Below are 26,950 nucleotides of genomic sequence, written 5' to 3' on the forward strand. Positions count from 1 at the left end.
AGACGGCGCTCTGCTCCCTCCGGCAGGGGTGCTCCTACGCACGCAGCACGCACAGCGGAGGTCCAGGGCTTTGCTTTATTGGTGCCGCTGCTAAGGGCCTTCGCTGGGCAGCTGCACCTGCACGGGGAGCAGGGCCTGCAGCTGCTCGGCCGGGGGCCACCGCACCTGGGTGACAAAGAAGAGGCGGAACTGCTCCAGGCGGGCCTCCTGGAACTGGGTGGGGCCGTACTCCGGCCCGTCCGTGGGCCTCAGCAGCGACAGGTAGCGGTCCTGCTCCAGCAGCCTGCGGCTCAGCAGCTCCTGCGCCAGGCCCTGCTGCACCGCCTCCAGCTGCCGCTGCACCGCGGGGAACAGGTCCATCTCCCGCAGATCGAACACCAGCGGCTTCCCATACCTGAGGGGCGGGGCGGGGCGGGCGGTGAGGGGCGGGGCGGGCGGTGGGGGGGCGGGGCGGGCGGTGGGGGCGGGGCGGGCGGTGGGGGCGGGGCGGGCGGGGGGCTGGCAGGGGCGCCCCGAGGGCCCCGGCGCCCGCCGCCTCACCTGAGCGCCCCCAGGAGCGCCAGCCGGATCCTCTCGGGCTGCAGGTGGTCGGGGTTCACCGTGTCCACGTAGTTGGTGTCCCGGTAGCGCAGGAAGGTGGCCGCCTGGCCTGAGGGGTCGATGACAAGAGGCCACCTGCGGGCGGCCGCCCGGTCACGCTGCCGCCCGGGCCCTCGGATCGGCCCTCGCCCACGCCGGGCCACTGACCGGCCGTCGGCGCGGATGCGGTCGCCCACGTCCTTCATCAGCACGTCGTGCAGCTCGGTGACCTGGCACTTGAGCCCCGGCACCTCCTCCTCCTCCCCCCCTGCGGGGACAAAGGGGGCAGCCAGTCTCCACCCGGCGCCCCTCCCGGCCCGGCCTCGCCAGCCTCCAGCCCCGCCCGCCCGCCCGCCCACCCTCCTGGGTCTGCTCCCGCAGCTCCAGCCTCGCCAGGGCCAGCGTCTCCTCCGCCTTCCGGGCCTCCAGCCGCAGCCGGTCCACCTGCGTCTCCGCGTCTCTGACGGCCTGGGGGCGGGGCGGGGCCACGAGCTCTGAGCGCCGCTCCCACGGCCCCAGCGGGTCCCCCAAACTGGAGGGCCGCGCTGGGGGAGGGGGGGACGGGCCGCGGGACCCCACGCTCCCGGCGGGAGGACCCACCTGCAGGGGCGGGAGGACCCACCTGCAGCGTGAGCTGGGCCTTGCCCGCGGGCCTCCGCTCGCACTTCTCGTGCTCGGCGATCCTGCGGTTGAGCTCGCAGTAGGCCTGGTGCAGCTGCGGGGGCGGCGCAGGCTGTCCTGGGCCTCAGCCGCAGCCCAGGGCTCTCCCCCTCCCCTCCCCTCGGCTCCGCCGCCGCCCGCCGGCCGCTCCCCGGGCCTCACCTCCTTGTGGCACCGCTGCTGCTCCTTGGCCAGCTGCTGCACCTTGAGGTTCAGGCTGCGGAGGGAGGAGGGAGGGAGGGAGCGAGCGGCGGGTCAGAGCGCCTGCGGGGCTGGGGGCCGCGGCCGGCTCCTCCCTCAGGCGCACCGCTTAGCCTCCGCCTCCTTGTGCTGCTCGGCCTCCTGCGCCCGGCGCTGCCGCTCGGCCTCCATGTTCTGGAGCATGGCCTCCGTGAGGCTCAGGTCCCAGGCCTGCAGCACGCTGACCACAGCGTCCAGCGAGGCCACCTGGCGAGGGGTCCGGGCAGGGCTGGTTACATGAAGCCTGGGAGGCCATTCCATGTACGGCCCGCTTTATTTTATTTATGTATAAAGTAAGTATATATTTTTAAAATTGATGTCAGAGAGGGAGACAGAAACAGCAATGAGAGAGCCCACAACCCTGGCCCGTGCCCTGACCGGGACTCAAACCTCAACCTCCTGGCCGGCAGGTTCAAAACAACTTTGCGTCTCTTTCCTGTGACACCCAGGATGCAGGACCCGAGAGCAGAGCGCGCACTAACCACGGTCCCTGCCTCCTCAGAACCTCCCGTCAGCAGTGTCAGCGTGTGTACGGATGGAGGGGGGTTCGGGTTAATGGGTGGTTTGCCGTGGCAGGAAGGGCGAGGATGTGGCGCTGATGGACGGCTGGGTGATGGTGACCGTGAGCCAGTGCTCTCGCCGTCGCCGGTGGCCGAGTTTGCTCTTCGCCGGGGGCACGTTCCTGCCGCCTCCCAGGCCTGGTCATTCCATTAAATGTTTATTTGGAAACTGACAGTTCACGGAGGTCGAGGCGATAGGAGGGTTCCTGTGCCCTTAGCGAGTCTCCCCAGCGATGGCATCTCACACAACACCGACAGTGTCCAGGCCGGGAGGTGGCTGCCACCCAGACCGCTGTCCCATTACAACAGTTCACCCGTGTGTGTGTGTGTGTGTGCGCGCGTGTGTGTATGTATGTGTGTATGTGTGTGCATGTATGTGCACGCATGTATGTGCGTGTGTGTGCATGTGTGCGCGCGCGTGCGTGTGTGTGTGTGTACGTGTGTGTGTTTGTGCGTGTACATGTGTGGGCACCAGCCGATCTGTGCAGCCACCACCACGGGCACCAGCCAGTTCCTTTGGGCCCCGCCCCTGGCCACGGCCACGGCCCCCTTTCCTCACGGCCTGGGCCCTTGGCCCTCCTGGACGAGTTCCCTTGTGGAGCCAGAAGCTCCGCTGCTCGCCTCCCCGCCCTGATATGAAAGAGAGGAGCCGAGGGCCCCAGGGGTGGGCCGAGGGGGAGCAGCCTGGAAAGGCAACCTGGGGGCGCCCCAGCAGGCCCCTCAATCCCGGGGCTCCCGCTGGGGTGGGAGACAGACGCCTGGATGGGCCGTGCCGTGCGGGTCCGAGCCGCTTAAAGGAATGAAGGACGTGGGCGGGGCTGCCCCGCGGCTGGGGGTCCACCCAGGACCCTGATGGGCAGGTGTGACCGCGGTGCCGGCGGAGGCTCCATCCCGCGCGGGGCGTGCAGGAGGCAGCAGGCCAAAGATTCCCACGACGGTTCTCCCTCTCCCCTCCCCTCCTCTCTACAACAATCAATAAAGTGTGTTTTTTCTTTTAAAGCGAGGCCACCGTCCCGGCTGGGGGGTGCTCCCACCTGCGCGGGGGTGCTCCCGTCGTCCGCGTACACGCGGGGGTCGGCTCCCAGCTTCAGGAGCACCTCCACGGCCTCCAGGTGGCCCCCGAAGGCGGCTCTGTACAGCGGCGTCCGCCCGAAGGCGCCCTGCGGAGGGCTGGCCGCCTCAGCCCGGGCCGCCCCGCGCCCCGCCCCGCCGCCCCCGCCCCGCACCCAGCCCCGCACCCTGCCCCGCCGCCCCCAGCCCCGCACCCCGCCCCGGCCCGGGCCGCCCCGCACCCCGCCCCGCCGCCCCCGCCCCGGCCCGGGCCGCCCCGCACCCCGCCCCGCCGCCCCCGCCCCGGCCCGCTCCCCACCGCACCCGCACCCCGCACCCGGGCTCGGCGCCCACCTTGCAGTTGGGGCTCGCGCCCTGCTCCGCCAGCAGCTGGATGGCCCGGGGCTGCCCGCCCACGGCCGCCTCGGACAGCGGCGTGTTCCCGCCCGAGTCCTCGCACTCCAGCAGGGCCACCCGCCGCTGCCGCCGCCGCGCCAGCCCCGCCTCATCGTGGCCCACGCCCTCGCGCGTCAGCAGCTCCTCCACCTGCGCCCGGGTCCCTCCGGTCACCTCCGACCGACCCGGATCCCCGCCCCGCGCGCCCCCGCCCCGCGCGCCCCCGCCCCGCGCGCCCCCGCCCCGCGCGCCCCCGCCCCGCGCGCCCCCGCCCCGCGCGCCCCCGCCCCGCGCGCCCCCGCCCCGCGCGCCTCCCGCAGGACGGCCAGGATCTCCGCCAGGTTCCCCTCGAAGGCTGCGTCCAGCAGGCGCTCCTGGCGCCGCCGCTCCTCCTGCCGCCGCCGCTCCGCCTCTGCCTCCGCCTCCCGCCGGCGCCGCACCACCTCCCGCTCGCGTTGCACCAGCGCCAGGAAGGCCTGGGGGAGGGAGTGAATGCCCTGAGGCCACGGCCCCAGCCCTGAGGCCATAGCCCCCCGCCCTGAGGTCATGAGCCCAGCACCCTGAGCTCCCACCCCTAGGACCTGACCCCAGGCCCCACTCCCACGGCTCCGCCCCGGACCGGGTCCCACCTCTCTCTGCAGCTTCTCCATCTGCTCCAGGTACTCCTCGTGCTTCTGCCGCCGCAGGGCCAGCTCCTTCCTGGCCAGGTGCCGCCGGAAAGTGCACTGGATGACGGTGGCCGCCTGGTCCTCCCGGGTTGGCCCTGGTGAGGAACCAGCTCCTGGGTCCAGGTGTGTGAGCACAGCCCTAACCCCAACCCCAACCCTAACCCTAACATTGCAGCCTCACTGAAGGGCACATTCTACATCCACAGGCCCAGCCAGAGCAACCTGGCCACTGGCCACCAGCCACCGGCCACCGGCAGAGCCAGCAAGGGGACACCCAGGTCTGGGCAGGAAGGCCCATGCGGTCCCACCCCAGACAGCGGGGAGCCGCCAGCCCCCTGAGCCCCTTGCCCGGGGAGGACGTTGGTAGGAAACTAGGGAAAGGTGAAAAGATGGCCTCTGGCAGGGAAGCCACTGTGGACCCCACAGGATGGCACCCCTAAGGCTCTGGGCATCCCCCAGAGGCTGGCTGACCCGGCAGAGGTGGGGGCTGGGCGGGTGGCACCGGTGCACCCACAGGAAGTGACGCACCCCGGCCCCCTGAGTCGCTGGCCTGTCGCCCACGACCCAGGCTCCCACCTTAAGGTCAGGGGTCATCGGGAGCAGTCGGGGAGCTCACTGCCCACCACAAAGACTGAAACGGTTGGGGGACACCTGGCCCTGCCCCCTGAGCAGCGGAGGCCGCCCTCAGGCTGCGGGAACTGAAGGGGCAGCAGAGGGGCTGGCCTCTGGGCCGCCCGGCCTGTGCCCTGCGCTTGCTTCCAGCCCAGGCTCCCGGTTCTGGGGTCCTTCCCGCTGCAGGCTCTCCCTGCTGTGCCCGGCTGGCAGCCCGGAGCCAGGGCCGAGGCCGGGCATTGGAGCCTCTAGAAAACCAACCGTCAGGCCTTGGTGAGGGCTTGGTTGGTTGGAGCGTCGTCCTGTGCACTGACAGGTCTCGGGTTCGATTCCCAGTCAGGGCACAGGCCGGGGTTGTGGGATCGATCCCCGAGGGACACATACGGGAAGGCGACGAATCGGTGTTCCCTCACGTCGCGCGCTCTCTCTCTCTCCTCTCTCTCCCTCTCTCTCTCTCTCCCTCCCTCCCTCCCTCTCTCTCTCCTCTCCCTCTCCCTCTCTCTCTCTCTCTCTCTCTCTCTCTCTCCTCTCCTCTCTCTCTCTCTCTCCTCTCTCTCTCCTCCCTCTCCCTCCTCCTCCTCCTCTCTCTCTCTCTCTCTCTCCCTCCCTCCCTCCCTCCTCTCCCTCTCTCTCTCTCTCTCTCTCTCCCTCCCTCCCTCTCTCTCTCTCTCTCTCTCCAGCACATCCTCAGGTGAGGATTTTAAAAATAAAGCCACAGTCAGTCCGTCACAGACCTCTGTGGTCCACCCGTCCTGGGTCAGGGTCAGGCTCCCTATCGGGCCCTGGGGGGCCAAGGTGGCGGTGCTGCTGGGGGTCAGGCCACCGTCCAGAAGGGTAACTGTGCACAAGGCGTGGGGTGGGGGCGCAGAGAACACACTGGGGGAGGGCTTGGCCCAGGTCCCGAGGAGCAGCCTCGCAGATGGGACAGGAGGAAGGGGTGCGCCGGGGGCTGAAGGACCTGGCAGCTGAGTCCGGTTGGAGCAGGGAGGAGGGTTGGGGGCGGGGACTCCAGCTCCGGAGGCTGCAGGCTGGGAGGCTGCGGAGAGAGGGCTGGCCAAGCGGAGAGGCTGGGCGGTCACGGAGGCGGGACCACGCCCTCCTGTCCCTGGTGCCCTCCGAGGTTGGCTCCTGCCACTGGAGGGCGACAGCACCCGGAGCAGACACCACGACTCCCGTTCCGAGTTCCAGGGGGAAGGAGGGCGCTGGAGGGCGAAGGGAGGGGGCCCCCAAGAGGCCGCACCCCTGGGAGGTACCGTGCCACCTGCCCAGCCCTCACGGAAAAGCGGGGGCCGGGCAGTGGGAGCAGGGAGGACAGGGTTCCCCACTTGCTACTGGGAGGGACTTGCTCGTCCAGGAGCCCATTCAATCATTCACACACATGTACATGTGTGCACACATGTTCGCATATGTGCACACGCGGGCACAATAACATACGGATACAATCTGGCATGATCATGTACATGCTCTCTCACATGTGTGCACACCTGTATGCACACGTGTGCACACGTGGATAGCACATGGCATCAGCCCGAACAGCCTGCTTCCTGCCAGCTGAGTCCTCCCCTCCTCACTGGCCTGGCGGCTGGTGGGCTCTCCCTGTGGCTCCTTCTCCAGCCCCCCCCCCCCCCCGTGACTGGGGCTCTCCTGGTTTTGGGGGAGACCCAGCCCAGCCCCGCCCCCTCGGAGGCGTTTACGGGCCTCCTGTGGGCAGCTGGCCTGCTTGTTAGGGGCACCCTCCGTGCAGCAGCTTTAACGAGCGACCAGGCCGCGTCCGTGCCGCAGGGCGGCAGTGCCAGCAGTGCCCCAGCCAGGGCTGCCCGGCCCCTGGCCCTGCAGCAGGCGCTGGGGAGCCAGGAGTGGCCCTGGCTCAGGGGGCGCCTGCTGCCCGCCTCCCCTCAGCCCTGCCCCAGCCAGGGCCACCGCCCTCCAGAGCCTTCCTCTTCCCTGTGCCCCCTGTGCCAGGTGTGGTGGCTGCCGTCTGTCTCCCCCAGTCTCAGGGCAAAGGCCGGGCGGGTTGGGAGGGAGGGGTGTGGGCAGGGCTGTGCCAGGCAAACCAGTCGGGCCAGTGCGGCAGAGCTGGCTGGGACTGCCCTGGCGTGCGGGTGAGTCAGCGGCCCCCGGCTGGGGAAAGCTGGGGAGGAAGCCGTGGGGGGCCCCCTCCCCATGGGAAGCGCAGGGGACGCAGGAACATGGGCCCGCGTCCCCCCAAACAAAGGCTGGGGAGCTCCTGGGGCTCCCTGTCGGTGGCAGGGCAGCCACACCCCAACCAGGACCAGGGCCTCGAGCCCCTGCACCCTAAGTGGGCGGGGCCTCCTGCCGCTCATCTCAGTCCACCGGGCGGAGCCTTCCCCGGCCAGGACCTGCCTCCAGCCACCGGGCAGCCGTTCGGAGGGCGTCCCGGCCGGCAGAGGGTCCATCCTCCCCGCGGGCAAGGCAGGGCGCGGGCAGCCGGCCCGGCTCCTGTGGGAGTCTGTGTGTGCGGGCGGGGGGGGGGGGGCGGGGGGGACATGCTCAGTGTGGGCCGGGCCCTGCGTCCCCCTGCTGGTCCTGTCGGGTTGTCTGTGGCCAGTGAGGGACGCAGGGACACAGCGCCCGGCCCTGTGGGCTGGAGTCTGAGCCCCAAGACCGGGGCTGGGATGGGGTAGGGGTGCCCGCCCAGGGCAGGACTCGACTCGCCCTGCACCAGCCTCGGTCTGGCTGCGGAGTCACCTCCTCCAGCTTCTCCCAGCCTCCCTCCCCGCCGGCCGGCGAGGCCCCGGCCCGTAAAGTCCTGCGCCCTTGTCAGCAGCGCCTTAGTCAGCCTCGCGTGAGCCGCGGCCGGAGTCCCCATAAACTCCCGGCGTGGCCCGGCCCCCGAGTCGGCCCGCGAGGCCCACAGGCGGAGCCGGGCCGTGGCGCCGTGGGACCAGCCGAGGGGCAGGGCGGGCACAGAGCAGCCGCCTCGGGGGCCCACGGTCGTCTCCCGGGCCCCCTCAGGGCCCCCAGGACCTGGGGCCGCCTGCCGATGAGCCAGGGCCCCCGGCAGCCGACGCCGGATCGGGACCATGTCTGGGAAACGGAGCCGAGCGCGGAAGCCCCGTGCCAGGAGGGCGGGCAGGGCCCAGCAGGCTCCGGGGCAGCAGGGCCCTGAGGCCCAGCCCCCGCCCCCCGACGCAGCGGGCCCTCCGGACCAGACAGGGGTGGCCCTTGCCGGGCACGTGACCGGCAGCCAGCCAGCTGCCCGGGGGCATCCCGAGGCGGCCAGGCCAGAGCGGCCACAGACAGTGGAGAGGCCAGTGCCGGCCGCAGCTCCGGCGTCCGAGCTGGTACCAGTCCCCGCGGCGGACATGGAGGACGGCCGGCCGGGGGGCCGCACGCACAGCCTGGGCGCCGAGCTGCTGAGGCTGCAGGAGGTCCAGCTGTGCCTGGCCCAGGAGCAGCAGCTGCTGGCGGACCGCCGGCGGCAGGTCCAGCTGCAGATGCAGCTGTGGCAGGAGGAGCAGCTGTGGTGGGAGCAGCTGTGGCGGGAGGAGCAGCTGTGGCTGCAGCAGCTGCAGGAGGAGCAGGCCTGGGTGCGCATGGAGGGGCTGGAGCTGGCCGTGGCCCTGGAGCAGCTCCAGAGCGAGGGCCTTGAGGTACTGCAGACCCAGGGCCAGGTAAGGCCTGGAGGGCACGCGGGGGGCGGGGGTGGCCCTGGCCGTCCGGGGGGGCGGGCGGGCGGTGTCGAGGTACCTCTGACCCACAGGCACCTGCATGGGCCGCAGGACACCTCAGACCTGACTCCACATTTGCAAAGTGAGGCTGAGGCCCACGGCTGGCGGGTCGGGTGCCCGGGCAGGCCGCGTGTTCAGGGAAACTGAGGCAGGGGTGTTCCTGTGGAGGCCGCAGGCACTGGCCGGGTGCTGTCCAGGGCAGGGTTCGGGGGGAGGGGGACAGCCAGCAGGTCCCGCCCCCAGTGCAGCTTCCGGCGCACCTGCCGCCTGTTTACTGCGCGTCTGGGGCTCGATGGTGGAAGCAGCAGCGGCCCCGAGCCCAGCATCCTCATTCCAGGACCGGCTGCCCTGACTCGCTGGGGCTATTTGGGGGAACAAGGGTCCCACCCCGACGAGGCCTGAAGAGCAGGCGCCCCGTCCAGCCAGGTCCGAGGGCCTCGGGGCCTCCAGGGTCCAGCCCTCCGGGGTCCAGGGCTTCAGCAGGCCGGCTCCATGTGGGAGGGATGCCCCCTCTTAGCCAGCACAGCCCCTCTGCCTGGAAGGTGTGGCGACCGAGAAGGCGGGGGCGCGGAGCAGGGGGGTGACAGCGGGCGGGTGGGCATGGCCAGGTGGACAAGCTGCCTCCACTCAGCCTGGCCGTGGCCATGGAGAGGCAGCTGCAGAGCTGCAGCAGGTGGAGCCGGGGTCAGAGTGGACCACAGATTTAGTCTGTGACTTGCCAACATGGATGCAAACTTCCGTTTCACAGCCTGTTACCCATCTCCCTCCCCTGAGCACGGCCCCCGGGCCCTGACCCCACCCCAGGGCCTGGAGTGACATCGGAGCTCAGAGCCCTCAGTCTGCCACCACCCCTACCTCGGAGGACAGGGTCTCACAAGTGAGGGTCTGAGGGTGCCCTGGAGGTCGGGAGGGGCAGGCACTCACCAGCAGTGGCTCTGGGCTCGGCGCCCGGGGGGGATGGCTGCCTCTTTCCTGACGCTGCTTTGGGGCCCTGCTTCTCACTGCTCATCCTCCTGAGGGCGGGCAGGGAGGTCAGGGAGGGGTGCTCAGCGTGGGGGGGCAGCGGGCACAGCACAGCACACGCCTTCCAGGCGGCTGCTCCAGGCCCTTGTAGCTGTGGGCATCTGGGGGAGTCGGCAGGTGCCTGATGGGAGCACAGGACACGGTGTCCACACCGCGCCGGCCGCTCCGGCCACCTGCCTGCCCTGGTTACTGGCATGTGTGCCGGCACTCGGTGGGGATGCCGAGCAAGGTCGCTGGCCACAGCTCAGTCCCTCGTCCCCTCCTCCCTGCCCCCTGCCCCCCAGCTCCATCCTCTGGGCCCAGGGCCTGACCACAACCCCCAGGGTGGGGGGGTCCTGTTGTCATCTCTGCCCAAACCACTGGGCGGCCAGCAGGCCCAGCTTCATCTAACACACAGTGGAGCCCGCCCCTCTGCCCCCGGCGCTTCTCCCTGGCCTGGGCCTGTGCTCCCCTAGTCTGCTCAGCTGACCCCAAAGTTCCTGTCTTTCTCTGGGACACCCCCTCTCCTCCCCTCCCCCACAGCTGGTGCCCCACTGCAGGGCTGCGGCCTGGGCACGGTCTGACCCGCCCGCTGGCTCCTGTGGAGAGTTGCCGAGTGTTTGGGGACAGGATAACCCGAAGCTTGGACAACGGGGACTGGTGGGGAGGGCTGGGGGAGGCGACGGACTGGCAGCAAGCAGCCCAGGCATGACAGGGAGGGGCGGGGGCCTGGGGGGCTCCGAGCAGGGGCCCTGAGTGTTTTGGGGAGACACTGGCAGGACGGAGGCACATAGGGACAGCGGAGAGGTGTTGGGGGTGAATGGGGTCCCCTGCTCCATGTGGTCAGCACTTACAGGGTCCCTGGGTGTGTGTGGGGGCTCTCAGTGTTGCTGTGGGGTCGTCTCTGTGTAGAATCCTGTGGGGAGGGTGCCGTGCAGAGTGGGGGACCCCTGTGTGTGTGTGTGTGGGGGGGACTCTCAGTGTTGCTGTGGGGTCATCTCTGTGCAGAATCCTGTGGGGAGGGTGCCGTGCAGAGTGGGGGACCCCTGTGTGTGTGTGTGTGTGTGTGTGTGTGTGGACTTTGGGGGGTGCCTGGCTGATAGGCATGTGCGGGGCTTGGTGTGCACGTAGGGTTCCTGTGCTGCAAGGTCCCATGTACGTGGCAGAGGGTTGGTATGGGCAGGGGCGCCCTGTCCATGTGGGGGTGCAGAACACCTGAGCCTGTGTGTGGCCGTGGGGGCCAGCGAGTGGGGCGTGGTTGGTGTAGGTGTGGGGTCCCCTGTGCGCATGGCTCCCTGTAGCTGTGGGCATCTGGGGGGACGTGTGCGCCAGGGTCCCTGAGACCTGCAGGGCCCAGGTCCTTGCAGGCGTCGGTGTGCGGGGGGGCGGGGGGCGGGCCAGTGCGCTCCCAGTCCCCGGGCCCAGCCCCGCTCCGGGTCTGCGCGGTGCCGCGGCCTCCGGGGCCTCCCGGGCCTCACCTGCCTCACCTGCCGCACCGGCCCGGCCTCAGAGCCAGACCGGAAGCTCCGCCCCCCGCGTCGGGCGGGCCCGTTGCCTAGCGACCGAGCTGGAACTCACCCGCCGCCTGGACTTCCGGGGCGAGGGTGAGGGGTCAGATGGGGCCTCGGCGCGGCCTCGGCGGGCTGATGGGGGCGCGGGGCCCCGGCGGCCGCGGCGCGCGGGGCGGGGGGGCCCGGGGCGCGGGCGCGGGGGGCGCGGGGCGGCGGGGCGGCGGGGCGGCGGGCGGAGGAATGCGGGCGCGCCGCGGGTGGGGCCGCCCCGCCCCCAGGTGCTGCCCGGGCAGGCCGGCGCGGGAGCGGGCGGGGCGGGGGCGGGCGCGTGAATCAGGCCGCGCGGCGGGCGGGCCGCGCCAGGGAGTGGCTGCCGGACCGACCGGACCGCGAGGCCGCTGGGCGGCGGTCGGCTCCTGTCCTCGTCCCGAGACCCCGCGCACCTGGCCAGGTAGGCCCCCGCGGCGGGCGGGCGGGGGGCGGCCCCGGCGGCCTCCGGCACCTGTGCGGGCCGCGCGGGGCCGGGCCGGCGGGGCGCCGCTGGGGACGCCAGGCCCTTGCCCGATGCGGCCCGGGAGGAGCCGAGCGGGAAGGCCGGGCCCAGGTGGACCTGCCGGGTCCCCACTCGGTTCCTGGCTGAGGACCGCGGCCTGGCTGGGCCGGCGGCCGGGCAGGGGCCCCTTCCCCGGGCGGGGCCCTGGCCGCCGGTTCCCACCTGGCGCGGGGCGGGCGAGGCCGGGCTAACCCCGGGGGTGCACGGCCCGCCCGCGGGGAGCACCCCGGAAACCGCACCACCCTGACCTGCAGGCGGGAGCCCGTCCTCTGGACCCCTCCCCGCACTGACCCCTCGTGCCCCCCACCCTTCCCTGGGGACCCGCCGCCGGCCCCTCCACTCCGGCCCAGGCCCCGCCCTCAGCCCGCACCTCCCTCCTGGGGGGGCGCCGTCTGGCAGTGGACTTCCTGCCGGGCCGGGTCCTTGGGGCCTGGGCACCGGCAGGGTTGTGTCAGGGGTCAGAGGTCAGCCCGGAGCGGATTCGCGCTGAGTCATGGCGGGCGTGGGAAAGAGCCCCTCCCTCCCTGAGGGCAGGCGTCTGCGCAGGTGTGGGGGGGCACGCGGTTGGGGTTCGCCATTTCCGGCTGGGGAATGACCCCCACTGTCCCCAGTTCCGGGATGTGCGGACCCCAGAAAGGAGCAGGTCCCTGAGGTTGGGGGATCGCTGTGAGGCCGAGCAGGGGGGTTGAGGGTCCCATGGGGGTCATCTCCCAGCCAGTCCTACCTGATGAGAAGGTCCTTGACCCCATGGGACCCCCAACCCCTCTGTGTGCGCCTGGACAGTCTGTGATGTGTCCCCCAACAGGGACAGTGCCACCAAGCCCAGCAGGGTCAGGCCCTGTGTAACCAGCCCCCCCATACTACAGTACCCCCATCACCCACTGTGGTCACATAGAGAGGGCCCCCACATTGGCCACATAGAGAGGGCCCCCCCCACACTGTGGTCACATAGAGAGGGCCCCCCCCACATTGGTCACATAGAGAGGGCCCCCACATTGGTCACATAGAGAGGCCCCCCCCACATTGGTCACATAGAGAGGGTCCCCCCACATTGGTCACATAGGAGGGCCCCCCACATTGGTCACATAGAGAGGGTCCCCCACACGGTGGTCACATAGAGAGGCCCCCCACATTGGTCACATAGGAGGGCCCCCCACATTGGTCACATAGAGAGGGCCCCCCACATTGGTCACATAGGAGGGCCCCCCACATTGGTCACATAGAGAGGCCCCCCCACATTGGTCACATAGAGAGGGTCCCCCACATTGGTCACATAGAGAGGGCCCCCCACATTGGTCACATAGAGAGGGTCCCCACATTGGTCACATAGAGAGGGCCCCCCACATTGGTCACATAGAGAGGGCCCCCCACATTGGTCACATAGAGAGGGCCCCCCACATTGGTCACATAGAGAGGGCCCCCCACATTGGTCACATAGAGAGGGCCCCCCCCACACTGTGGTCACATAGAGAGGGTCCCCCACACGGTGGTCACATAGAGAGGGCCCCCCCCACACTGTGGTCACATAGGAGGGCCGCCCACATTGGTCACATAGAGAGGGTCCCCCACACGGTGGTCACATAGAGAGGGCCCCCCCCACACTGTGGTCACATAGGAGGGCCGCCCACATTGGTCACATAGAGAGGGTCCCCCCACATTGGTCACATAGGAGGGCCCCACACACGGTGGTCACATAGGGGGCCGCCCTGCTGGGGTGGGACGGGGACCCTGGCACAGCAGGGCCAGCTCACCCCCTCCTGGGCCTCTCTGGTCCGGTCCTGGCGCCCGAGGACACGTGGCCTGTCTAACGGGGCTGCGGGGGACCAGGCTCAGCCCTGCCGACGATGACGGACACGGCTCGGCCACCTTCCGTCCGGGGAGCGGACCGAGGTGCCGGTCATTGTGCACAGAGCGCTGGCCCCAACGTGGTCAGGCAGGGGTCACCTCCCGGCCCCGGCCACGCAGCCCCTCACCCACTGCGTGGAGGGTGGGCTGTGGGCCGGCAGCAGAGGACTCCCGGCACCACACCCTCCAGGCTGGAGCTTGGGAGGAGCAGCAGGCAGGGGTGGGCAGGGGTGGCGGGGGGACGGGCAGCCACGTGGCTTCGGGGACGTGAGGTGGGTCCCGGGAGCTCAGTCAGGGCCACGAGGGCTGTGAGGTGGGCGCGCCATGTGCTCGGAGAGGCTCGGGAGCCGGACGGACGGCCTGCTGGGCACAGCACAGGCTGCGCTCCACCCGGAAGGAAGCCGGGAACAGGGTGGTGACAGACGTGGCTGGGGCGGGACTCGGCTCTAGGGCAGGAGGAGGCTGTGAAGTCGCGCTGTGGGGTGGGGTGAGTCAAAGGGTAGGGTGGGTGCAGGTGGGCTGGGGGGCTGTGGGTGCACCTGTGACCGCTCTGTGCGAGCTCGCCTGGCCAAGCCTGGCAGCTGCCCACGAGGTGGAGGGAGGACTGGGGGGCAGGGGCGTGGCCTGGGGTGTGGGCCGCTCGCTTGTCTGCACAGGACCAGGGCCCACAGAAGAGCGTTGTCATAAAGTCAGGAGCAGAACGTGCCCCTCTCAGAGAGACCTCAGGCGGGGTGTTTTCTTTAAACCAGCAGCCGGGGCAGTAAAGGGTCACAGAGCAGGAGGGCGGGCCCCCGAGGACAGGAGGCGGCCCTGGTGGGGGGGGGGACGTGGGGGGGGGGCGCCGCTGGAGTCTGGGCCCCGGGCTCTCCCTGGGCTCTGGGGCAGCAAGGCCCAGGCTGCTGGGTCCTCTGCCGTCCCCGTCTGGGTGCCCGGAAGGCCTCCAGGCCTGGGCAGACGCCAAGCCCAGCCGAGGGCCCTGCCAGCCTCCGCGCTGCACGAGTGGGCAGTGGCCCTGGCCCAGCCCTGGTAACGCCTCCCCGCCCCTCCCCAGGCCCCCGGCGGCAACATGGCCCGCCGCTCCCAGAGCTCCTCGCAGGGGGACAACCCCCTGGCGCCAGGGTACCTGCCCCCTCACTACAAGGAGTACTACCGCCTGGCTGTGGACGCCCTGGCCGAGGGCGGGCCCGAGGCCTACAGCCGCTTCCTGGCCGCCGAGGGGGCGCCCGCCTTCCTGTGCCCCGAGGAGCTGGAGCACGTGAGCCGCCACCTGCGGCCCCCACAGCATGTCGCCCCGGAGCCCCCCGAAGGCAGCCCGCCCGACGTGGACATGGATGGCTCCTCGGGCACCTACTGGCCCGTGAACTCAGACCAGGCGGTGCCTGAGCTGGACCTGGGCTGGCCGCTGACCTTCGGCTTCCAGGGCACGGAGGTCACGACGCTGGTGCAGCCACCGCCCCCCGACAGCCCCAGCATCAAGGACGAGGCCCGGAGGATGATCCGCTCCGCCCAGCAGGTGGGCTGGCGGGCGCAGGGCGCAGGGGGCAGGACTGCCAGAGCTGGGCCTCGAGGCCTGGAGAGTGTGAGGGAAAGCGTGCGCCTCCGGGGGGAGGGAGAGGCCAGGGGCAGCGAGGGTATCCCAGCGACCTCCAGGGTCCCTGAGGGCTGGGGCCCCAGGCCGCAGGCTGCCTCTCTGCCTCGGTTTGCTTGTCCGTGGTCCTGGTGGCCATGGCCGGTGCGCAGGAGCTCTCATGGTTGGGTCCTCTGCGGTGCCTGGATAGACAGTGACCTCTAGCCCTGCCCTTGACCGAGCTGGGGGCTTCTTGTCCTCACCGGGCAGGTGGTAAACAGCAAAGGCACCTGTTTAAACCACGGAGACAGGCAGATCAGGTGCTAAAGGCTGTGCCTCTGCCTAAGGATCAGGAGAGGCCGGACTCCTGTGGGAGGGACTACGGGGGCTTCACTCACCTGCCCCTGCCCAGGAGGCGGCAGCCACCCCAGGAGGACTCCATCATGGGCCACCACCCGGCCAGCAGCCCTGCATCCCCTCTGACAGCCCCCTCCTGACCCCATGGCCACCCGGGACCCTTCTCCCCTGGGAGACCGGGCGGGTTTGGGGTGTTTGTGGTGACTCCCAGGCCCCGGGCTTGGCTGGAGAATGGGGGACAGCAGTGGGTTCGCCCTTGGGCCTTTCCCGACCCCCAGGTGGTGGCCGTGGTGATGGACATGTTCACCGACGTGGACCTCCTGAGCGAAGTGCTGGAGGCTGCCGCGCGCCGCGTCCCCGTCTACATCCTCCTGGACGAGATGAACGCGCAGCACTTCCTGGACACGGCAGAGAAGTGCCGGGTCAACCTGCACCACGTGGACGTGAGTGACGCCTGAGGACACGTGGGCGGAGGGGGGCGGGGGAGGGGGGGCCCTCTACCTAACGGCCTCTCCCTCCGCAGTTCCTGCGGGTGCGCACAGTGGCAGGCCCCACCTACTACTGCCGCACCGGCAAGTCCTTCAGGGGCCACGTGAAGGAGAAGTTCCTCCTGGTGGACTGCGCCGTGGTGATGAGCGGGAGCTACAGGTGCGCAGACCCCTCTCCACGGTCCCTCCCCACGGTCCTCCTCCCGTGGCCATCACAGCCCGCACCCTTCCTGCATCTTTCAGACTTGATCCCCAGGCCCTGGCTGTGAGCCCCTCCTGCCCCTGGCCCCGCCCCTCCTGCCCCTGGCCCCGCCCCTGCCCCTGGACCCGCCCCTCTGACCCTGGACCCGCCCCTGACCCTGGACCCGCCCCTGACCCCGCCCCTCCTGCCCCTGGACCCGCCCCTCCTGCCCCTGGACCCGCCCCTGACCCTGGACCCGCCCCTCTGACCCTGGACCCGCCCCTCTGACCCTGGACCCGCCCCTCCTGACCCTGGACCCGCCCCTGACTCTGGCCCCGCCCCCGTAGCTTCATGTGGTCCTTTGAGAAGATCCACCGCAGCCTGGCGCACGTGTTCCAGGGGGAGCTGGTGTCCAGCTTCGACGAGGAATTCCGCATCCTCTTCGCGCAGTCGGAGCCTCTGGTGCCCTCGGCCGGGGCCTTGGCCCGCATGGACGCTTATGCCCTGGCTCCGTACTCCGGGGCCGGGCCCCTGATGGCCAATCAGATGATCGGGGCGCCCACTCCTTTCTCCTTCCCCAAACGCGCGCACCTCCTCTTCCCACCGGCCCGGGAGGAGGGCCTCGGCTTCCCCTCCTTCCTGGACCCTGACCGCCACTTCCTGTCGGCCTTCCGCCGGGAGGAGCCGCGGATGCCCGGGGGCGCCCTGGAGCCGCACATGGGGCTGCGGCTGCCATCGCGAAGGTGGGACGCGGAGGCCGGGCCCGGCGCCGAGCTCGCGGGCCCGCGGGGCTTCTTCCAGGCCCGGCAGCTGGAGATGGACTCCTTCAAGCGCCACAGCTACGCGGCCGCCGACGGCGGGGGCGCCGTGGAGAACTTCGCGGCCGCGCGGCAGGTGTCCCGCCAGACGTTCCTCGCCCACGGGGACGACTTCCGCTTCCAGACCAGCCACTTCCACCGCGACCAGCTCTACCAGCAGCACTACCAGTGGGACCCGCAGTTCGCCCCGGGCCGCCCGCAGGGCCTGTTCGAGAAGCTGCGCGCCGGCCGCCCGGGCTTCGCGGACCCCGAGGACTTCGCCCTGGGCGCCGGGCCGCGTCTCCCGGAGCTGGGCCTGGACGCCCACCAGCGGCTGGACTACGTGCCGTCCAGTGAGTCGCGCGAGGTCCGCCATGGCTCAGACCCGGCCTTCGGGCCCCGGGGCCTGGAACCCGGTGGGGCCCCGCGCCCTAACCTGGGCCTACGCTTCCCCTGCCAGGCAGCGGCGAGGCTGGGCCCGGAGGCGGGGCTGCAGGCAGAGCCCGAGCGCAGGGCGGGGCCGGAGGGGCGGGCGGGGCTGAGGCACTGGCGCCTGGCCTCCTACCTGAGCGGCTGCCATGGGGAGGACGCGGGGGAAGATGGCCTGCCGGCGCCCATGGAGTCCGAGGCCTATGACGACGACGTGCTGGTGTCCGGGGGCCGGGCGGCCGCCGGGGACCTGCTGCCCTCGTCTTTCCGCGGGCCCTCGGCCTTCCCGGCCAAGGGCTCCGGCAGCGGGGGCGGCGAGGGCGCGGAGCGCGAGGGCCCGGAGGAGGCGGGCCTGGCCAAGCAGGACTCCTTCCGCTCGCGCCTGAACCCGCTGATCCAGCGCAGCTCCCGGCTGCGCTCCTCGCTCATCTTCGCGGCACAGGCGGAGGGCACTGGCGGGGCCGCCACCGAAAAGGTGCAGCTGCTGCACAAGGAGCAGGCGGTGCACGAGGCGGTGGGCCCCGGGGGCGAGGCCGTGCGCTCCGCCGCCTCCACCAAGGTGGCCGAGCTCCTGGAGAAGTACAAGGGCCCCGCGCGCGACGCCAGCGGCGCCCCGGCCACGGCCGTCACCGCCTCCAGCCACAGCAAAGCCGTCCTGTCCCAGGCGTGGCGGGAGGAGGCGGGGCCCGCGGGGCCCGAGCGGCGCAGCCTCGAGAGTTGCCTGCTGGACCTCCGCGACTCCTTCACGCAGCGGCTGCACCAGGAGGCCGAGCGGCAGCCCGGGGCCGCCACGCTCACGGCCGCCCAGCTGCTCGACACGCTGGGCCGGAGCGGCCCCGGCCCCGACAGGCTGCCCTCCCGCTTCCTCCTGACCCAGGGCCTCTCCTCTTCCCCGCAAGGGCAGGACGGCCCCCCGGTGGACGCGCCCCACTCGGAGCAAAAAGGGAACCCCACCTCGGCCTACCCCGAGCGGAAGGGCAGTCCCACTCCTGGGTTTCCCACTCGCAGAGGTAGCCCGACCCCAGGATTGCCTGAGCGCCAGGGCAGCCCCACCGCCGCCTACCCCGAGCGCAGGGGCAGCCCGGTGCCCCCCGTGCCCGAGCGCAGGGGCAGCCCGGTGCCCCCCGTGCCCGCGCGCAGGGGCAGCCTCACCCTTGCCTTCGCGGGAGAGGCCCAGAAGGCCGGGCCCGCGGAGGAGACGCCCACGGGCCCCATGGAGGTGCTGCGCAAGGGCTCCCTGCGCCTCCGGCAGCTGCTGAGCCCCAAGAGCGAGCGGCGCGCGGAGGATGAGGGCGGCTTCGCGGCGCCGCAGGAGAACGGGCAGCCCGAGAGCCCCCGCCGGCCCTCGCTGAGCCGCGGGGACAGCACGGAGGCTGCCGCTGGGGAGGAGCGGAGCCCGCGGGCGCGCATGGCCTCAGCCACGGCCAACGCCTTGTACAGCAGCAACCTGCGCGACGACACCAAAGCCATCCTGGAGCAGATCAGCGCCCACGGCCAGAAGCACCGCGGGGCCCCCACCCCCTCCCCGGCCCACAGCAGCCCGGAGCTGGGCCGCCCGCCGGCTGCCAGCGGCCTGGCCCCCGACATGTCCGACAAGGACAAGTGCTCGGCCATCTTCCGCTCGGACAGCCTGGGGGCCCAGGGCCGGGTGAGCCGCACGCTGCCCGCCAGCGCCGAGGAGCGCGACCGGCTGCTGCGACGCATGGAGAGCATGCGCAAGGAGAAGCGCGTCTATAGCCGCTTCGAGGTCTTCTGCAAGAAGGAGGAGGCGGGCGGCCCCGGCGGGGGCGCAGGGGAGGGCGCGGCGGAGGACGACGCCAGGGACAGCAAGGTGGGCAAGTTCATGCCCAAAATCCTGAGTTCATTCAAGAGCAAGAAGTGAGCGTCCCGGCCAGCAGCCCGCCAGGGTCTCCGCACCCCTGCTGCCTGCCAGCAGGGCACTCGGTCCTCGGGCGCAGAAGCTAGGAACCCGGATGAGCACAGCCAGAGCTCAGCTCCCCTGGGGCTCACCCCGTGCCTGCCCTGGCCTCCGCTTTGGGGCTGCAGCCGCTCACTGCCCCCTGCCTTCTTCCCGGCTGTCTTGTCTCCTCAGCACTTCCATCTCCAGGCCCCACCCCCCTCAGGCATCTGCCTCCCTATCTCTTTGGGCTTCAGATCCTCCGAGTCTTCATGCACCTCAGGGACCCATCCCTTTGTGCCTTAGTCCCCACTTCTCTGGGGGCCTCACATCTCAGGGCTTCTATGTCTCAGGGTTCCCCTCTGTGCACCCTCCTGGCTACACCACATCTTCACTTCGCTGCCTCTGCCGCCGCTGGGCCTCCCACTGCCTCAGGCCTCCCATCACTTCCCGCCCCGTCCATCTGCCCACTTGCTTGGCGGCCCTTCCTCTCCTGCAGGGAGGTGGGGCAGGGGGAGTGGGGGAGCAGAGGGGTCCTGGAAGGGCTGCCCTGCCCCTAGACCTGAGCACACCTGGCCACCCCTCCAGCAAGGTCCTCAGCCAGGATGTCAGCTCCAAGCCTCAGTGATGGACGGTGTGGGGCCCCAGCCTTGCGAAGGGTCCCCATGTGCCCTGACTGACGGCCAGTCAGCCCAGAAGGGGCTGGCTGTGGAGTGTCTGTACCTGCCCAGGTGAGGCAGAGGACGGCCTCCTGGCACTGAGCCCTGGCCCATGGATGTCCCAGCGGTCCGAGCTCCACCCCGCCCTGCACCCTCTCGGTCACCGCTTGCCTTTCCCGTGTCCTCGCCGGCAGTGACTGGGTTTGAAATGACACCTTTTGGCACCAAGTGCTCAGGCAGTCTCCGCCACAGGTTCTCCTCTTGTGAAATGAGTGTTTCTGCCGTTTCTTCTCGGATAGCTTTTGGTTTTTTAAGTAAGAAACCCAACCGCCCAGATGGGAAAGGTCTAAGAAAGGGGGCACTGAGCAGGGGCTGCAGTTCCCACATGGGCGGCCTTCCCACCCCGACAGCTCATGGCCTGGTGACCAAGGCAACCGCCCAGCGAGGGGTGACAGTGAGGACTTGTCCTTGGGTGGCAAAGGTCACGTGGAGCTGGATGAGCTGGCGTCTGCTGACCAATGTTCCCGTGTGGCCTGGTGCTTAGGGAGGGCCACCGGGGACGTTCCTGGCCAGCAGAGGCCAGGGGCTGGGGCCCTCGGAGCCTCCTGTCCACACCCCCATGTCTTGCTGAGTGACACAGCTCCTCAACTGTGATTCTTGACATTTTGATGATAATAAAACACCAGCACAGAACATTCTACCACGTTCCCAAATGGATACAATTGCCTCACTACCTATTGCACCCGTTAGCCTGTGCGCCCGCCCCACAGGCAGCCCCTCAGGTGCCCTGAGCCTTGAGGGAGAGGCTGGGTTCCGGGAGATGGGAGCCACAGGGTAACACCAGTGTTCGAGAGGACATGGGCTCCAGGAAAGGGGTGCGAGGGCTCGGGATCCTCCGAGGAGGAAGGACTGGCCGGCAGGCTGGGGACAGGTGACTTTATTGGAGGTGATGGGGCTGGAGTGGGCGCCTCTGCACAAGCCTCCCAGGACTCCCATGGGGCGGAGCAAAGCGGAGGGGGGACTTGGGGGGCAAGTCCTGGGGCGCGGGGCGGGGGAGCGGGCAGGGAGAGAGGCTCACACGTGGTGTCCAGGGAGCAGGGGCAGGCGGCCCAGCGCCGAGCGGCAGACGGTGCCGTAGGCCTGGGAGTAGCCCCCGAGCGCGGCCCGTGCGGCCCCCTGCGCCCCCTGCGAGGCCGCGGCGCTGAACATCCTGCGGCCCGGCCGGGCCTCCGCGGGTCGCGCCAGGGGGACCTGGACGAAGCCGGGGTCCAGGTGAGAAGGAGGGGAAGGGGAGGGGAGGATGAGGGGGCACGGAGGGAGGAGGCTGGGGAGCCGGGCTCACCCGTGGCGCGCTGGCCGCCCTCGCCCCGCGGCCGGGGTCCCGGTGGCTCCGGACCAGAGCCTGGACGGCCCCCTGCGCGGCGGCCTGCGCGGCCAGGGAGGGCGCTGCGTGCGCGCCGGGCTTCGCCTGGAGGCAGGTGGGGGGTGTCACCGCCGGCCGGTGCTCTGCGCCCAGGAAGGCCCGCAGAGGGTCCCCCGTGCCCGCCCCACACCACCTACCCACGAGGGGGGCTCCGCCGCCGCCCCGGGGGGCCTCTCACCGCTCCCCCCGCCTCTCGGGGGCGGAGGCTGGAGCGGGGGCGCCGAGTGCTGCCTGGGGCTCTGGGCTCCGCGGGGGGCGCCTGTGGGTCGGACACCGCCCGGTGAGGAGTCGGGGCGCGGACGAGGGCGTCCCACACCCGCACCCGGGGCCGGCGCTCCCGTGACGCACCGTGCGCCGGGCCGAGTCCGCGGTCCTGCGCGGGCGGCGGGGGCGCGGCTCCGGGTTGGGGCGCGCACGCCTGGGCCCGGGAGGCGCCGAGCTCCGCCCCCGGGGCCCCCGCGGGCGGCACCGGCGCGTCCCCCTGGCCCGTCTCTCTGGGGGCGCGGCCGCCGGCCCTGCGCTCCAGGATCATCTGCGGAGGGAGGCGCTCAGGGGCGGGCGGGGCGGCGGGCGGGGCGGGGGAGGCCGCGCCCCCGCACCTGGTAGAGGCGGCTGCGGTACTCGGGGGCCGACAGCTGGACTCCTTCCGGCACCGGGAGCCGCATCTCCGCCTCCAGCGCCCACTCGCGGGCCGGGCAGTGGAACCTGCGGGAGCCCACCAGGCGGGTACGGAGGGGGCGGGGCCCGGGCTGCGGCCCAGGAGCCCCCGGACGGCGGCCCCCCTACCTCTGCACGTAGGGGTGCTGCAGGGCCTGCGCCGCGCTCAGCCGCTGGCCGGGGGCGAACACCAGGAGCCGCCGGAGGAGGTCCAGGGCCTCGGGGGGCGTGTCCGGGGGCAGGAGGGTGTCCAGCTCCTGCCGGGGCCTGCGGGCCGAGTCCCGTCCTGTCCGGGTCCGGCCCCCCACACCCGCACCTGGCCCAGCTGCCCCTCTGCCGGCCCCACTAACTGTCTCCGGATCCCCTCCGCCCATCAGGACTCAGGCAGCCTGGAGGGGGGGGGGGTGGTCACCAGATCCGGGCCTTCTGGTCCCCTCTGTCCCCACACACACACACTGGGGCCCTCTTAGGGGAGCCGCGGTGGCTGGGCTGGGGCCTGGCCTGCTCGGCGGGACACAGAAGCTGCGGGACTTGGGCCCAGCCTGACTCACCCGGCCCCCAGGTGCTGCAGGACGGAGGCCCCATAGCCTGAGCCGAAAGCCAGGAGGTCTGGGGGGGGGGGAGCGCCGGGGTGTGAGGTGGAGGGGGTGGAGCAGCCCTGGGAGGCTGCACAGCCTCCCCTGGCATTCTGCCCCCCAGCCCGGCCTGCCGGCGCCTCCCACGGCCTGGTGCCCCCCTCCCCCCGGGCCCTGCACGCACCCTCCGGGGCGGGCGGGGGCACGGTCTGCAGGATCAGCTCCAGCTGGTGGAGGGTGGACCTGCCGGGGAACAGGGGCTTCCCCCGGAGCATCTCGCCCAGGATGCAGCCCAGGCTCCACATGTCCACCCCCGGCGTGTACCTGGCGGGGGGCGGGGGGCGGGGAGCATGGGAGGGGCCGCTCGTACTGGGAGGGGCGGGGGGGGGCACCTGGGGGCCGGGCCTGAGGCTCTGCTGGGGGGGGGGCGCCGGAAGGGGTGTCCGTTACCAGCTGGAGGACAGCAGCACCTCCGGAGCCCGGTACCAGCGCGTGGCCACGTACTCCGTCAGGGCCTGGCCCTCCGGGCCCTCGGGGAGGCCGCCCAGCGAGCGCGCGAGGCCGAAGTCGCAGAGCTTCACCAGGCAGCGGGCGTCCAGGAGGACGTTGGATGGCTGCGGGCGGAGGTGGCTCAGGGCGGCCGCCGGCAAGGCGCACGGTCGGAGAGCGGTTGCGGGGGTGGGGGTGGGGGTGGGATGGGGGCAGCGGTTGGGCGGTGGGCCGTGCGGGGCGGCACCTTCAGGTCCCGGTGGATGACGCGGCCGGCGTGCAGGAAGCGGGCGGCCCGCAGCAGCTGGTAGAAGATGTAGCGCTTGTGCACGTCCTTGAGCAGCGAGCCCTTGGCGATGACAGCGTTCAGGTCCGTGTCTGGGGGACGCGAGGCAGCAGGGCGTCTGGTTAGCCCAGGTCCTGGGGAGAGCAGCTTGGCCCGCCCCCCTTGGAACCGCTCAGGACTCTGCTGGCCACTGCCCACACCCAGGCCCCCAGCCCCCCGGCCCCCACACCTGGGCACATACACCTCCCCTTGGGCCTGCAGGCAGCGTGGGCCTGCTCACTGTTGATTCAGCAACAAGTTTGTGGAGTTATTTTTACTTATTTTGTGCCTTTGCTTTATTTTGATTTTTTTGGATAACCCTCACCTGAGGGTACTGTCCCATTGGTTGTTAGAGAGAATGGAAGGGAGGGGGAGACACGGGGTGGAGCCTGCAACAGAGGCATCGAACTCGGGACCCTTTCAGTCCACAGGCTAACGTTCTTTCTACTGAGTCAAACCAGCTGGGGCTGGGTCTCTTTTTTTTAATTAATATACTTTATTGCTTTTTTACAGAGAGGAAGAGAGAGGGATAGAGAGTTAGAAACATCGATGAGAGAGAATCATCGATCAGCTGCCTCCAGCACACCTCCTACTGGGGATGTGCCCGCAACCAAGGTACATGCCCTGACTGGAATCGAACCCGGGACCTTTCAGTCCACAGGCTGACGCTCTATCCACTGAGCCACACCAGTCTCGGCAGGGTCTCTATCTTATAAAATGAGCAGAAAGAGGAAAGGGAGCTGTGGACAAAGCAGGGGCCTCTGGGACGGATCAAGGGGGTCCTGCCCTCAGCCAGGCTGTCCGTCCTTGGGCACAGGACGCCCCACGGTGCGGGTGCTGGCCCTTCAGCAGGAGCCAGGCCGCTGGAGGGGGGCTGGGGGCTGACGAGGCGTCACTCACCCATGAACTCAAGCACCAGGTATAGGTCCCTGTCATTCTCCGCCCGGATCACATCCAGGAACCTAACGATGTTTGGATGGTCCCCAAATTCCTGGGAGAGAGCCAGCAGCTGTGTTCTGGGGCGGAGGGCCCCGCTCCCTCCTTCCGGGGAGACTGCCCCCGGGAAGGGGCAGGGGCCTCGGCCACACACCTGGAGCAGCGTGACTTCCCGGAACGTTCTCTGGAACGAGGCAGAAACACATGTGTGTGCCAAGCCAGCAGGCCCTAAGCCTCCTCCCCCACACCCACGGCCGGCCCTGCCCTCGCCCTTGGCCACCCGATTACCTGGGCATCGGTCCTGTCCCTGAAGGCATCGAAGATTTTCTTGATGGCCACGACCTCGCCAGTCCTCCGGTCCACCGCCTTCCACACGATCCCATAGGCCTGGGGAGGAGCGGGGTGAGCCGCCGGCCCCCCCCCCTCCTGCCCCGGCTGCTGGGAGGGGTGGGAGTACAATGAGGGCCGAGGCTCTGGGTGAGGCACCGGCCTCTGCAGGCTGCTCAGGACCCCAGCATCTTTGTAGGGGGGATATGGAGTGGGGTAGCAGGCAGGAAGGGGAGATGGAGGCCGGGAGGACTGGGGTCCGGGAGGACCTCCTCCAGGCACCATGACCTCTCTCTCACACTCAAATCTTACTGGCTGTTGCTCACACACAGACTCCTGCACAACCCACGTGCTCACTCACGACCGCAAACACGCGTGGGCTCACACGCGCTCTGGTTCCCAATGCACGTCCACCGCGTTTGCCCTCCCAGGCCCGCCCTGCCCTGCCCTGCCCGCTCCAAGCCTGGGACGGGCCCAGCCGCCCAGGAAGCGATGTGGACCCGGAGACAGAGCCGGGAGCAGGACGGGGAGGGGGGGCGGCGGCAGGTGCTGCTCCGGGACCCAGCGCCGTGTCCCTGACGGGTTTCCCGGGCGGAGGCCACGCGGGGGCCGTTACAGGAAACCGAGGCCGCGGGGCTCCGGCGGCGGGGGCGATGCCAGCCTCGGCCCCTGAGTCGGGGAGACAGACCCGCCTGGCCTTGCGGGGGCCGCTCACCCCCTTCCCGAGCCGCCGCTTCAGCAGGAACCGCTGCGCTACGTGCGCGTCCACCTCGGCCGAGCACATGGGAGCGGCGGCGGCGCCGGGGCTGCACCAACCGCGCGGCCGAACTGTTGAGCCCCGTTGCCTGGGGAACCGGCGGCGGCGCCTCCAGGGCGCCTGCGCGGCGCCGGGGGCGGGGCCTGCTGCACAAGCCCCGCCCCCTCGCCGCCGCGGACCCGCCCGCGAACTTCGCCCCTGGAGCCCCCGCAGCTCCGGAGCCTTCGCCGACGCCGGGCCTTTGACGGCGGCGCCTAGGCCTGGGGGGCGCGGTCCTTCCACCCCCGGACCCGGAAGGTGGAAGGTGGGCTGACAGTTGGGGGTCGCTCGCAGGCAGCCCCTCCAGGCGGAGCTGTTCGGGGTGGGGCCACGCCGTCCCCAGCGAAGCCGCATCCTGGTCTCTGCGCCCCCAGAACCGGAACAGAAACAAACACAAAGGGATTTGGGGCACTCCTCCTCGCTCCCCGAAAAGGATGCGGGGTGTCATACAACACCCCTGAGAGGAATCGGGCCACACCGATGTGGGGATTGATTATAATCTATTCTGACCGGAAAGATGAGGAAGAGAGATAATCGGAGGAGGCATGGGGCGCAGCCCCAGCCACGCCGAGAGGGACCCGGAGGCTCCAGATGCGGGTGTGAGGAAAGTGTGCGTTCCCCCGCAAGAAGCTTGAAAACAAGGAGGAAAGTAAACCCAGCGCAGGCAGAAATGATGAGAAGCAAAGGTAAGAGCCCTGACCCGTGTGGCTCAGTGGAGGGAGCGTCGGCCTGCGGACTGAAGGGTCCCAGGTTCGATTCCCGTCAAGGGCATGTACCTTGGTTGCGGGCACGTCCCCAGTAGGAGGTGTGCTGGAGGCAGCTGATCGACGTTTCTAACTCTCTATCCTCCCTTTCTCTCTGTAAAAAAATCAATAAAGTATAGGAGGAGGAGGAGGAGGAGGAGAAACAAAGGTAAGAGTAGGAGCCAGAAATGGAAGGTGTAGGAGCCAGAAAGCCAGTGGAAACCTGTTCTTTGAATTTGCGTGGTGAAGTGCGGCTGGACTGAGGGCCATGAAAGGAGAGCCCGTGCCCACCAAACCCTCCAACCTGACAAGACAGCGAGCCCTGGCTCTTCGCAGCCTCACGCATGACCCTCGGGTGGAATGGCAGGTTTAGGAGGATTCCCTCAGGAGGAGGGTGAATGGGAAAGCCAGTGCCACAGGCAAAGGGCAAAGGGCAGAAGAGGAGGCTGATGGAAAGGAGGGAGGACTGATGGCTATTGGGACAGACTGAGGGAATGAGAGCAGGTCATGGAGACCCCAAGGCCAGGAGTGGGGCCGTGATCATGGCCGCCCCAGCCCCTCCTTTACCAGCCTCCCCCATGCACCCCACGCCAGAGGAGAATGTGGCCAATGAGCAGCATTATTCCAACATCAGTGGATCTCGGCCAAAAACAACCTGCAGAGTGAACGTCATGACTCTTATTAAAGCATATCAATTTTTTAGTGGATATTTGACTCTCCCAATAGTTGTTTTTAAATCTGCTATTATGTGTTTTATTTAGGGGCTTTATTTTATTTCATTTTATTTATTTTTTATTAATCCTCACCCAAGGATATTTTTCCATTGATCTTTATAGAGAATGGAAGAGAGAGGGAAACATCAATGTGAGAGAAACACATCTATTGGTTGCTTCTTGCACGCACCCAGACCAGGGCCCTGGGCCAGGGAAGAGCCTG

General features: G+C 69.9%; 4 protein-coding genes across 5 annotated transcripts in view; 2 read left to right on the plus strand and 2 right to left on the minus strand.

Annotated features, from left to right (window-relative positions):
* Nucleotides 1-61: 61 nt before the first annotated feature.
* Nucleotides 62-9,491, minus strand: IQANK1 (IQ motif and ankyrin repeat containing 1). The gene is made up of 12 exons (XM_036437455.2): nt 9,382-9,491; nt 4,115-4,248; nt 3,797-3,961; nt 3,444-3,635; nt 3,074-3,199; nt 1,547-1,686; nt 1,402-1,456; nt 1,202-1,294; nt 938-1,047; nt 748-840; nt 541-675; nt 62-394 (listed from the first exon to the last, which is right to left on the minus strand). The coding sequence occupies exons 1-12, from the start codon at nt 9,464-9,466 to the stop codon at nt 91-93; spliced, it is 1,632 nt and encodes a 543-aa protein (XP_036293348.1). The 5' UTR covers nt 9,467-9,491; the 3' UTR covers nt 62-90.
* On the plus strand, nt 7,396-20,107 carry FAM83H (family with sequence similarity 83 member H). Of its 2 annotated transcripts, none has more exons than XM_036437432.2 (5): nt 7,396-8,400; nt 14,420-14,881; nt 15,571-15,735; nt 15,816-15,940; nt 16,309-20,107. In XM_036437432.2, exons 1-5 carry the CDS (start codon nt 7,810-7,812, stop codon nt 19,067-19,069), a joined length of 4,104 nt encoding a protein of 1,367 aa, XP_036293325.1. In that variant the 5' UTR covers nt 7,396-7,809; the 3' UTR covers nt 19,070-20,107. The 2 variants fall into 2 exon arrangements, with proteins under 2 accessions (XP_036293325.1, XP_036293326.1); XM_036437433.2 differs by lacking the exon at nt 7,396-8,400 and adding an exon at nt 11,228-11,421.
* A 560-nt stretch (nt 20,108-20,667) lies between these two features.
* Nucleotides 20,668-25,326, minus strand: MAPK15 (mitogen-activated protein kinase 15). Its single transcript, XM_036437462.2, has 14 exons — nt 25,191-25,326; nt 24,437-24,535; nt 24,303-24,332; nt 24,113-24,203; nt 23,135-23,265; nt 22,849-23,012; nt 22,583-22,722; nt 22,375-22,432; nt 21,953-22,090; nt 21,766-21,871; nt 21,515-21,698; nt 21,304-21,425; nt 21,086-21,211; nt 20,668-20,994 (listed from the first exon to the last, which is right to left on the minus strand). Exons 1-14 carry the CDS (start codon nt 25,257-25,259, stop codon nt 20,818-20,820), a joined length of 1,635 nt encoding a protein of 544 aa, XP_036293355.1. The 5' UTR covers nt 25,260-25,326; the 3' UTR covers nt 20,668-20,817.
* Nucleotides 25,327-25,412: 86 nt separating this feature from the next.
* The window catches only part of CCDC166 (coiled-coil domain containing 166), a gene marked incomplete at its 3' end in the record, with an annotated part of 5,523 nt that continues 3,985 nt past the window's right edge, over nt 25,413-26,950 (plus strand). The window contains exon 1 of the mRNA XM_036437396.2: nt 25,413-25,957. The remainder of the gene's footprint in view (nt 25,958-26,950) is intronic.

This window comes from Pipistrellus kuhlii, unplaced genomic scaffold, assembly GCF_014108245.1.
Source record: "Pipistrellus kuhlii isolate mPipKuh1 unplaced genomic scaffold, mPipKuh1.p scaffold_m20_p_14, whole genome shotgun sequence".
Classification (NCBI taxonomy): domain Eukaryota; kingdom Metazoa; phylum Chordata; class Mammalia; order Chiroptera; family Vespertilionidae; genus Pipistrellus; species Pipistrellus kuhlii.